Source organism: Ruditapes philippinarum, unplaced genomic scaffold (genome assembly GCF_026571515.1).
Source record: "Ruditapes philippinarum isolate M1 unplaced genomic scaffold, ASM2657151v2 ctg7611_1_1_1_1, whole genome shotgun sequence".
Lineage (NCBI taxonomy): Eukaryota > Metazoa > Mollusca > Bivalvia > Venerida > Veneridae > Ruditapes > Ruditapes philippinarum.
Window position 1 is genome coordinate 47,200 of NW_026862305.1, and position 13,480 is coordinate 60,679.

The following is a 13,480-nucleotide window of genomic DNA, read 5'->3' on the forward strand; positions in this document are numbered from 1 at the left end:
ATTGGCATAGCCTTTCAAAAGGTATAAAAATAATAATAACTAGAAATGTGTCCAAAGGACATGGGTGCCCCCACACTCCAATGTTTTGTCAATCTTATGACTGTAGGTCAAATATTTTTTGGGCTACATGTGCCACAAGTTGAAAACTAAAAATCTTTTACTAAGTAATTTGGCAAGAACTTTAAAAATACTGAATAAATCCACAAGCAAACCCCAAGGTGCATAAGTACATGGCTGACCAAAATTCTTGAAAACTATAGGTCAAATATTTTTTGAGTTATGCATGAACAAGTTGAAAATTGCAAATTTATACTAAGTCAAGGGCAATAACTCTAACAAAACTGAAAAAAAATCCACATACAAAACCCCAGGTGCATAGCTTCACAGTGATGTTGATCATTATTCCTGTAAAGTTTGTTGATTCTAACTCAAGCACTCGAGGAACAAATAACACAACATAATGGAACAGTTTTCACTAAGTCAAGGGCAATAAATCTGACAAAACAGAATAAATCCACAAGCAAAACCCCAGGTGCACAACTACACATGCTGATCAACATTCCTGTAAAGTTTCATGACTCTAGGTTAAATACTTTTTGAGCTACATGCGACACAAGTTGAAAATTCCAATATTTACTAAGTGAAGGGCAATAACTCTAATAAAACAATATAAATCCATAAGCAAAACCCCAGGTGCACAACTACACATGCTGAGCAACATTCCTGTAAAGTTTCATGACTCTAGGTCAAATACTTTTTGAGTTACATGCGACACAAGTTGAAAATTGCAAAAATTTTACTAAGTCAAGGGCGATAACTCTAAAAATACTAAATATATCCACACAAAATACCCAGGTGCACAACTACACAGTCATACTCATCAACATTTCTGTAAAATTTCATGACTCTAGGTCAAATACTTTTTGAGCTATGTGCGACACAAAAGAGAACAGACAGACGGTCGGAAGGACAGACGGACAAGGGTAAATCTAAATGCCCCCCCCCCCTAAAGTAATGGCACAAAAAGATAATGAACTTTGTATCTTAAAGATGGCCAAAGTAAATATTTCTGCTACAAACAATATTAGCACAGAACTTTGTAAAGAGGTTGGTTTTGATAGAAACAATGACTGGAAAATGAAAAAAAAATATTCTAAAACACTGGAACCTTTCATTACAAATATTACCTTACAACATTGCTTATAGTAAAATGTTGTGCATAATACAAACATGTATACCTGAAAGCATTTGTGACAACATGGGTACAACAAGAAAGTTGACAACAGTTTAATTTTTAAACTTTTTTTTCAGAAAGTGCATTTAACATTTCAATTCATTATGATGCTCATTTAAAATCTTTGTTTAAGCCAGAAAGCTATTTATAAAGCTAGCTGTTGTTATAGTGATGACAATATTGTTCAAACAACACTGACACATGACCCTTGAGGATAAAACAGTATAACTGTACCTTCTTTCTTAATCGCTCATTTACATCTATAACCTAAGAACAGATTTAGTTTAGTAATATATTTTCACTCCTTGCATACATGCAATATCTTTTAACAAATAGCAAAAATTATAACATACTGCCAGCGCGGATATGGACTGAAAAAGTCCTGACAGCAACAGATAGTTTAAGGGGTATAAATCTATATCTAATTCAATATTTTCACACAAAAAAAAAAACAACAACAACAACTTATAAACAGTCAAATTGTTTTCTTCCCATAACCTTATGGTCAAGTCTTAAAGAAATTGTCACCCAAAATGACTGAGACAATTAGCACACATGAATATTATATGTTAACAGTGGTCCAGAAGAAATGCGAATTGCTGCTTTTGCAAGTAGAAATATACAGTTAAGCGACTACTATTTTAAATTAAATTCACTCTGATGGAAATACCGTACTGTGTATACAAACATATTTCTTACAAACAGGTAGTTTATAATAATTCATTTCCAAAAAGCTGATAAATTGCTTTATACACTTTTAATAAAGCTGCATAATTATGTCAAGCATTGAGACAGAATGGAAAACAATTAGCTGATAATTTTGCTATAAGCAGTATATATCATTTAAATATGACTTGATATACATTCAAGCCATCTTTACTTAGTCATATCCCTTAGTACCTCTGTTAGTTAGCATGCACTTTAGGCAGTGTGGTAATTCTATAAATATATGCTCTGTCTTCCCTTGCAATACATTCAAATAAGTAGAGTTTATGTCATATATAGAATCTCAACCCATGCATACCAAATATAATATATGATACAAATGAAGCATGCATTCTTAAACACCCTGCAAAATATATTGTTACATGTATATAAGTAACAACATAAGTATATCTATATATAATACATCTATATGAATAATTTACCTGCATGTGTATACTGTTGACATTTTGCACATGTTCAATTACGCTCTGATGATAAATAAACCTATATTTAGTTACTTTTCTATGGCTACCAAAATATTAATACTTTCAAAAACATTTCTATTGATTTATCAGTTTGTTTTAACATGAATATCTCTAAAAAAATTACCATATAAGGGAAATAACTTGTCTTGGTAAGCGAATAAAGGTAATCATTATGGTCTAAAGTTCTTTCCCTTGTATATTTTGGTAACTTGTTTTCAAATGATCACAGAGTTTAAGGCTAAGTATTGCTACCAAAAATTATATTGCATTATAATATATCAAAATGCATTTGTAAATATACAATGTTTAAAAAACAACATTTGTTTAACATGAAAATCAAACAAGAGCGATCAATGATCACGTGTCGCCTCATGATAGCCAATTGCATGTTGCAGCTACTGTGTACCAGGAGACATAAAAATCATTAACAGGGCAAAATAGGTTTTTTATTCAAGGGCCATAACTCTGCCAAAAATCATTCAACCAGAAAATCCATGTAATATGCGCAAATATTTGAGCTACTTATCAATCCTGTAAAGTTTCATTGAAATTGCATTGGTGGTATAAGAGAAGTAGTCCGGACAATCTTTAAAATAAAAAATCATTAAAGGGCCATAACTCACACAAAAATCATAGAACCGGAAAATGCTGAAGATATACGCAACTAGACTTGATACTGATCATGATCATTCCTGTAAAGTTTGGATGAAATTGCACCAGTACATGTAGTTTCTAAGGAGTAGCCCGGACAAGTTTTGAGATGGACACACAGACAGACAAACAGACAGACGACAGAGAAGTGATCCCTATATGTCCCCACTACTCTGTAGAGGTGACACAAAAACCAAGTCATTCATTTTATATTAAAGCAATGAAGCATTTATCATATTGCCAGAACAATTTTTTAGCTATATACATGTTCATAAATTTCATACTATAGCACATTGTAGAATTAAGCCTCATAACAGCGTTTCAAGCTTCAGATATTGAAAGATATTTAGGTGCTAATAAGCAATAAACATAAAATAAAACAAACAAGAACATGTTAGGTAAACACAAATAACCCTGGCCAAGATTCTTGTCAGTAACATTGACCTTTTCTTATTGTAAAAAAATTAAGTTGTCATGGCTATTTGATGAAGTTGGAAAAATACTCGACCAATCAAATATATATATAAATACAAGACCTTGACCTTAAACCCACTGACCCTTAGAAAGTTCACCCAAACGTAGAGGACCATCCAAGGTCCTTTGGTATGTTTCAAGGTATAAAAAACTTTGGTACAAAGGCTGTTTACGAAAAAGTGTAAAAATCTATTGCTAGCACAGGTGAATTTGACCTCTGGGCCATCTAATGTACTTTCATTCTAAATATGAAAACCATCAGTCAATAAACGAAGATTGTATGAGCAAATGTACAATTATTGCATAAAAAAAAGCATGGTTGTGTGGACAGACTGTTCAATTACTTTATGCCCAGGGCATAAAATTTCAGTAAAACTTGCATACTCCACAGTTATTTGTGTATGTGTTAAATATCTCTCATCTGCTAGCAAAGACATAACAAGCAGTTTTCATCACTACAGGAAAGATTGGAATTAACAAACCAGACAAATACATAATAAAACAGACTAATAGAACAATACTGAGGACAAAGTATGTGGTAACTGTTTACAGCTGCCATAAAGGTACAATACAACAACCTTTGGCCAACTTTTACTTATACAGACTTTAAAACTTTGTACAAATACTGAATGGGGAATGAAAAAATGTTTATCCCAGCCCCATTTCTCTTTTACCGCCTGATATCAAAATGATAATATTTTTGTCATTATTTGTAGTATTAATTCCCTGCTGACCAGTGCTTTTCATTTATTTTAAAACCTTGACAAGGTCCCTTACCTTAAAAGTTAAATTTTGACAGAAATTTTACACATATAAAATAAATATTTGTAAATACTAAAACAAACCATGTGGGTAAAGTAAAATTCAATGTGATGTAACACAAATTTCTGTAGTTTTCTAATTTCATGACAGACAAGCTTTGAATCTAATCATTCCCTGACTTCACATATTATGGTTATTAAAGGTCCATTAAAGAGACAATTACTGTATTTTATACTACAGACAAATTAGAACAGCTTTTTGTCTCTATAATAAGCTATTTTCCTGTTTGAAGAAGAGAGATTAATTCACAATCACAAAATCATCTAAAACATTCACTAACAGCTCTACAATAATGAATGTAAGAATATCAATAAATTGAACAAAAGTGCAAATATTTTATAATTTTCAATTTTAACCCTTCAAAATAATCCCCTTCTACAGAAATACAAAGTTTCAAATGTTTAATCTAATTTCCATATGCTTTAACATATTCCTCCTTAGGTATACTTTTCAACAACTGAGAAATAGTGGACACAAGTCCATTGTAGCGATGACCTGCAAGATGTTTTTTCAGTCTTGGAAGAGGATAAAAGTCACAGGGTGTAAAGTCTGGAGAATATATGGTGGATGTTTAAGGAAAGTCACTTGTTTTGCTTGAAAAAATCACAGTAGCTTCCTTGTGTGCAGAGTATTGTCATGCAGAAAATACAAGGCTTTCATACAGTTAAAGGACAAACTCTGAAATAGTTGGATTTGACAGAACAACCTCTGCTCTAGAAACAGGCCTTTAGACAACAGTTCCACGGGAATTGAAAAAAAAAATAAAAACTTTCTTGACACTTGTCAATCCCTCAGCAATGCATGGTTGACTGGCCCAAATATTATTGAAACCAGCTTTCATCATCAGTAATTTTCCAGCGCATTTCACTTGCTGATGTTAGCAAAGAGCGTAACCATCTGGCAGTTATTCGCCTAACTTTCAAGTGATTCTTCAGAGATTTTGTAAGTTTTTAATATATCTAGGATATGGATTATCTGGGTAAGTGAAAGTCTGACATCTTGGTCAATGATAAGATTGACTTTAAGAATGTATTTGTCATTAATTAACTACCAGATTTACATGCATCTTTAACTGACATGTGCCCATTTTTGAATTTATGCATTTACTTCGGAAAAGTTGCATAATTGCCATAAATATTACAAATATTATAAACATTGATAGCAGACATTCCTAGTTTTGCTTGAGCTTTTAACTGAATGTTTACTAGCCATACTTTTACATAAAGTTACTCATGTAAGGTATTTTTAAATGTAAAAAAAATTCTCAATCGGTGACAACACACTTTTTTTGGAAGCAAAGCATAGTTTACAAGCATAAGAATCACAAGTTAAATTAGAAAATATACTTCATATAGCATTACATATTGAACCACCCTCGTAATTGAGATAACATAATAAAACTATCCTGCTGTAGATTTTAATGATGATTAAACAGTGATGCAAATTGACTCTTGTTTTCTAGTGTGTCATGAAACAATTTCTTTCTTTACTTTTCAAGATTTTATTATGAGAATTTCAGTTTCTTATTTTAAATGACATAAAGCATTATATTGGGCATGATTAGATTAACATTAAAATCATGTACTGTAAAATCATTATTATTTGGGGGGACAAATTTTCATGGTTTTCTTGGGTTACGTCAATCCATGAATTTAAGATCCAAATTTTATCCCAACAAATACTTCTTGCCATGTCTCTACTCTACATAATTATAACAATCATGCATCGGTGCTTTTCCGCTGATTTTTGTGTAATGAGTGCCAAGAGGCAAGGATTAAATTTATTGACAAGCGCTGTGTGATACGTAAAGATATGTACATGGGGTAAGTAAAATGTGCGGCGATTAAGTGTAACATTACTTTGCATTAGGTTATTTATTTTATTTTTTTACAAGAAATTGAAAATCCACGAATTTAAGAACCCACGAAAATGGCCGTTTTGATAAAACCACGAAATTTCATGCCCACGAATATAAGTGAATTTGCAGTATGTATTTCTTAAAGTGGAACTTTTAAAGATTTCTCTGAGAGTAGCACTTTTTTTTTACAAAGACTTAAGAAAGGAAAATTTAAACTAGCATAGAATCTTTTTTCTTTAATTTTGCATGATTAAAGAGAATCATGATTGGAACAATTTGATGAAAAAAATTGGGGGTCACCATCTATTTTTTTAATAATCTTCCCCTGAAAGTGAGTTTTTTGCTTTTTTAAGTTGTAGAATGTCTTTTACAAACTTTACATGCCTTCTGTACCAATTACTGTTCTCATTTATAACATCTTTAAGCTCTAGTCTTAGATGACATTATAACATATAAGACATTATAACATAATATCAACAGACATTAAAACATGTAAAAGTTGGAAGGACCATGCTCAAACTAAGTCTTTGACCTTGAAACTAAGAATTTCATGAATTGATGATATTAGTTATGTGATACTTAAGTTGAAAAACAATATAAAGAATACAAATATTTTGCTATAATAAACATATGAGAAAATAAGCAAATGACTATTATATTACACACCAAAAAAGTTAGGTCACAAGTAATCACTTGCAAACATTCATCCATCTAAAAACAAAGTTTAACATTTGAAACCCTGCTATGAGACTGAAAACCAATAACATAGTTTATATAAGTGTAAATGTTCAGAAGGTGTAATATATAAAATGAACACATACCCGAGTACCTGGTGATACCATGTCCTCCACATACAGAAACTCGTTGTTGTTGTTGTTCATAGAATCAGTACTGGTCAATCTGTACCTTTCTGATAACATAAAATATACAGTATCAGCTATTACACAGAACAACCTGTTGACATGGTGCATGCTTTATTTGCTATAAACTTAAAATAAATTTGAATATTGAGAATTTACACCAAATTATGATAATTAATAATACACCTGCTTATTTTTTGATTGGATTTTACATCTCACCAACACAGTCAAGGTAATATGGTGACTTTCCAGCTTTTCTAGCAGAGGAAGACCTCAGATGCCTCTTTGTGCAGGCATAAATGGGCACCCGGAGTAGTTGTATATATAGCTTTCTAACATAAAAGAATTTCAAGATGCTGGCGCTTCTCGAGCATACAGCTGTGAGAGGCAAGTGGTGTAAAGTCAATAGCCTTAACAATTCAACCACAGACACTCCCACCTTTTTTTAAAAGTGGTGTTCAGCTTCTATTTTCTGTTGGGAAAACAATGCTGTGATGTTTCAAAATAAGTATTTCATTAATTTAATCAATGAAAAGAACATCACATCACTGTCAAACCTTCTCAAAACAGCATTACAATAACTATTTATAACATGTCAGTGACGTTCATGTCTAAAAATAGAAGATCGGGAAACTATTCGTCTGCTTAACTAATTTAAATATTAAGAGTGGACCAGTATATTAGAGGTATTTAACTGGTTTCCTTAAATAATTGTTTATGTATTTTATTGTCTGCAGATTTCAATTTCTATCTTAATTCTTTTGATTTAACCCATTACCAGATATATACGCCTTTCTACGCCTTTTTCACCCCCCCCCCTTTTTGCTTTCTCAAATGGTGAAAAGATGCCTTATTTAGGCCCCCAAACACTTATTTTTGTTTGAGAAATGTTGTTTAAAAAATTGACCACTTTTTCGGCGCGGCCCCCCCCATCCAAAAGATACATCAGGGGGTTGCCAGAAGGGGGATGTGCCCCCTTCTGTTAGGGGGGTTTGAAGGGGGGCGGAGTTCCCCTCATCGCCAAGAAAATTTTGGACTTGTGGGAGGCTAAAAATGGCCCCAGGTCGATCATAAGGTAACGTGTAACCAATGCTGAAAAGCCTTTGACTCTATCTCAATCCATTGAGAAGTGGCAGCACTTTGAAATCAATTTTGATGGAAAAAATCAACGCAAAATAGTGATTTTTGGCAACTTTGAGATGTCCCCTAGTTGCCATGGTAACAGGAAATTTCAGACTGAGCATGTTGTTACAAAGGCAATGGTCCAGTTAACATTTGTGCCAAGTTTGATTAGTATTGAAGCAGTTTTTATAGTTTTATAGCAACTTGAACTTGTAACGGGAGACTTTTCAATGAAAACAGCCATTTTTCACAAAATGCTCATGGGGTAATGGGTTAATAATTATATGAAACCATTTATCTAAAAATAACATAATTAACTGTTAGAAAAGCTGAAGGCCACTTTAAAGGTCTTTACATTTATAAACAGGTGCATACTGAAGTTGCAAAAAATTGCACAATGGTTGTTCTAGTAACAAAGGCTTCTGTTCTTGATCTGTTCACATTTACCTGTAACCCGGTGAACTAGTGTAATGGACTTGGCCTTTGCTCTATACTAGTCACATAGACAGCAGGTTATGGGGTAATAGTTTTGGTAATAGCAGTCATTTTTAATATGGTGGGATGTAAATTTTGAACATTTGTCTTCGAAGTTAAGATCATTAAGGGACAAGTTGTATGTCAATATAAACTTTATGAAGTTAATATGTCAAGGAAAATTTATGGTTAAATGTCACTAACTCTTTAATTTGATTTTGAAGATAAAATTCATTTAGAGGTCAAAGTCAAAACAGTACTCCTTATATACAAAAATACATAAAGTAACTTTTGTACTCATGCATGAAGGACACACCTGTTAGAAGTAGATAATTCTAATAATAGACACAGTAATATGTATGATTAATTCCTTACCTGATTTTTCCACTGAAGGCACTGGGCGGAAGATAATGGATACATAAATTTGTCCAAGTGATACATCTGTAACATGACCTTCACCTCTCTTGTTGTACCCAAGGACAAGAGCCTTGTTAAGTACACAGGGCTCCCTCTGTAATGATTGAAATAAAGACTTGTATATACCATAGCAATTATAAGCCTGTCAGCAGCAATTTTGTACAATATGACCTATCAGGTAAATTCCTGTGTTTTCAGTATTTTGATATTGAATTCCCTAAAAATATCAGTGTACAGTTCTAAAACTGGACATATTGATTATGTTAAGATACAAAACTTAAATGATATCAAATAATAGAATATGAGAATAGCTATGGGAAACAGAGATCTTACAAACAATTAAAATACAAACTGCATCAGAAAAAGTTCCACTCTTTATTGGGATAGAATTCACACCCATCAAATTTCACAAACATTTGAACTCAAAGCTCTAGTTCACTGCCCTCTGTCACATTGTTGTTAGAAATTGTAATTGTAGTTAGTGATCAGTTTATATATGTAAGAATTTCAAATTTTATGTTTATATGCTTTTGGACCTCCTTTTCTACAATGCTCTTTAACATTGTTATTTCATAGAGATATTATTATACATGGTTAAAATACACAGTGTATATCATAACCTTAGTGCAGTAACGACCTAGCTCCTTATATAATGACAATATATATATATATAGTTACAAACAAAGAAATCCTACTCACCTCCGACATGGCATGCATAGCTGAACCAAGAAAATCATCATTGATAGTATTAGTTCCGTCCCAATCAAATACATAAAATGATAACTGACACTGAAATATATACAATTTCATCTTTTACATTCACTTTATTAAATTATTTTCTTTTCACTTTGTTAAATTGATTTTCAAGGAAAGCTTTTAAATGAAAAAAACTTTTATGATACAATTATGATTACAGATAATTCTATTCAGTAAATTTGTATGTACATGTACTTTATTTCATAGATTATAAAGGCTATATCTCTTGCTATAGTTTACTAGTCCAAACAGTTAATGCTTTATTATATAGGCTAACTCGTAACCTGCTGAACACGGGTAATAAATTTGCCCAGTATAAAATATGAAACAGTATTTTATGCAATGTCAATAACAATACAAAATTTGTGCTACCAACTAGATAGAGTCTGGTTAGATAACATGGCTCTATACTGCTGGTAAAGGCTATCATTTTTGGATCCAGCAGATTAGTTTATAAAAATCTATTTTAGATTGATTGTGTTGTAAGCTATAAACTTATTGAAACACTCTCGAATCTGTTCCTGGAATCAACCAGTATTAAAGTTACATTAAATAAATTTCATAAAAAAAGAAATAGCGACATTTCATTAATAAATTGGGTTTCATATCGACTCCAGATCTTATTTTGGTGTCCAGGCAACCAAACAAGAGCTGTCACAGGAGACAGCGAAGCTCGACTAATAAAATACTGGACGCAGTAAGGAGGACAAAACTATGAAAGAAAAATCAATTATGTATAATTATGTAAGTTATAGTAAAAAAATAACATTTGTAAACATAAATTCCAAGATCAAGGGGAATAATTCTAGAAATAGTCATGCTAGAGTTATGGACCTTGCCACACAACATTTGTGTAATGATAAGAAATATATATTTGAAGTTTGAAGTAGATACCTTAAAAAGTAAAGAAGTTATTATATTCATAAAGAAAATCCTAAGTTCAAAGAGAGATAAATCTGTAAATATTGCTTCAAGAGTTATGAACATTGTCACATAAAATGTAATTGATGATAAGGAATAAGTATTTGAAGTTAGAGGTAGATACCTTTAAAAATAAAAAAGTTATAATAAAAAATAACATTTTTCTAGTAAAAAAATCTAAGTTTATGGGGAGATAATTCTTGCAATATTGGTGCTAGAGTTATGAACCTTGTCACATAAGATGTGGATGATGATAACGTAAATATATTTGAAGTATGAAGTTGATCCCTTTAGAAATAAATAAGTAACAGTAAAAAATAATATTTTTATGGAAAATTCTAAGTTCAAAGGGAGATAAATCTGAAAATATTGGTGCTATAGTTATGAACCTTATCACATAAGATGGGGATGATGTAAACGTAAATATATTTGAAGTATGAGGTTGATTCCTTAAGAAATAAAGAAGAAACAGTAAGAAATAGTATTTTTTGAGGAAAATTCTAAGTTCAAGGGGAGATAAATCTGAAAATATTGGTGCTAGAGTTATGAACCTTGTCACATAAGATGGGGATGATGATAAGGTACATATATTTGAAGTATGAGGTTGATCCCTTAAGAAATAAAGAAGTAACAGTAAAAAATAGTATTTTTTAAGGAAAATTCTAAGTTCAAGGGGAGATAAATCTGAAAATATTGGTGCTAGAGTTATGAACCTTGTCACATAAGATGTGGTTGATGATAAGGAACATATATTTGAAGTTTGAAGTTGATACCTTAAGAAATGACAAAGTTATAGTGAAAAATATTTTACTGCACCAAAACTTTAATCTAAAATCTGGACGCGGACGCCGGGGCGAGTAGGACAGCTCTCCATATACTTCGTATAGTCGAGCTAAAAATGAGTTTAATGAGCATACAAATGTGCAACCTCATTGTGGTGAATTCGGAAGTACAATTTCTGTTTGCATGAGAAACTCCGCCTTCAGATCATCCGTACATCAATATTAAACATGACTATAAGTAGCAGTCCTAATTTAACGGTATATTTCCGCATTGTAGCGGATATTTTATACAAATTTAATCTTTTTTATGAGATGATTATTTTTTCTGAACCACAGGCCTAGTGCACCGTGAAGCTTAGTTTGCACAAGAAAATCTTATATTTGCTGTGTTCCGGATAGCAACTATAACTCCGTGACGTAGCGCATACCACGAGCTGATTATAGTCTTCATTTGCATGTTAAAATTCGTATACAAACTTTAGTGTTACCGTGGGGTTTTCCATTTAAAATCCTAATTTATGAACAATATTTGATGAGATTTACAACGATACTGTTAAAAAAGTTAATGAAACTGTAGAATGCTTGGTTTTTAGGCCGACGGCAAAAATATTTTAACAAATTTATTTAATGTAACTTTAAGCAATAAATGCGAGGTTTCATGCTCAAGGAAACAACAGTTTGTCCCTGGCAGCATCTGAACCTTCACGGTCAGCAATCTAACAAGTCTGATGCATTAACAACCCGGTCATGCCGCCACTCCAGCAGACTGAGGGTAAACTATAAACAGATTACATCTAAAATGTGACAACATAGGAGTCGACAAATTCATATGTTCATAATGCTCATGTGTTAAAATTGTTACAACAATCATACCAAGGCTCAAGAAGAGCTTTGATTAAGACAGAAAATGTTCAAGTTATAGCTGTGTTTATACTAGTGCAAGTTATACCTATATTTTGAACTATTTATTTTTATATTCAAACTAAGAATAAAGTAAATGATGTACTAACATAAAACCAACATTATACAGTATATATCAAGAACATGTATATTAAATTAATATGTTGCAGGTGTTAAGTACAGAATTATGTTCATGCTATTATATATCACATCATATAACCATGTAACTACATGTATATGTAAATGACTTGTAGTTTATATATAATCACTTTATTAAAACATGTATGTATGTCTATAACACTACAGATATATTTCTTGAAATTGAGTTTGAAGATGAGTTTAACTTATTTCATCTTAGTCTAACTTTAGAATTGGTAAGCAAAACCAAAGAAAAAACATATTGAAATAATTCAATATTGCAAAAACAAAGGAGAAAAAAGAAAGACGAAAACTATAATTTGACCAGATAAAAGGAATAAAAAAGGTACAAAAAATTTGCCTCTAGTACGACTTGAACCCACGCCCATCATAAACTCAGTATCCTTACTAAAAATGAATACTCTTCAGAAAAGAGGTTTGCATTAGACATCTAACACCCAAATCAAATGTACTGTTTTTTTATTATACCCCTTGCTGTTTGATGAAATTTGAAATTGAATAATTTGAAATTATTTCCAGATTGAAGTACCTTCATTACAAGGAATATTTCATATAAGTAATCAATTCAGTCATGATACATGTATAAATAAACCACATGAACAAAAGAACAATGACAGTATTCCCATGTAAATGCAAGTAGAGACATATGTTACAATCGTGACTATCCAACATGACTACAATCATGACATGAACTAAATTTCTCGTTATCTCATGATGAATAACTATTAAAAATTTCAGTTTTTTTTATAAATGGGTAGTTAATTAATAACAATACCTGAGAGAAATCTCTGACAAAGAATTCTGTCTGTGACTGCCATGATGGGTTTCGATTCTGAAGTATGTATGGTGTGGTTAGAACC

General features: G+C 31.8%; 1 protein-coding gene across 1 annotated transcript in view; it reads right to left on the minus strand.

The window, feature by feature from the left end:
- LOC132718594 (uncharacterized) overlaps positions 1 to 13,480 on the minus strand; it is a gene marked incomplete at its 5' end in the record, with an annotated part of 62,838 nt that overhangs the window by 24,624 nt on the left and 24,734 nt on the right. Inside the window, 5 exon segments of the mRNA XM_060702310.1 lie at positions 2,383 to 2,427; positions 7,051 to 7,139; positions 9,061 to 9,196; positions 9,802 to 9,891; positions 13,396 to 13,479. Of these exon segments, the coding sequence (XP_060558293.1) occupies positions 2,383 to 2,427; positions 7,051 to 7,139; positions 9,061 to 9,196; positions 9,802 to 9,891; positions 13,396 to 13,479 (444 nt within the window).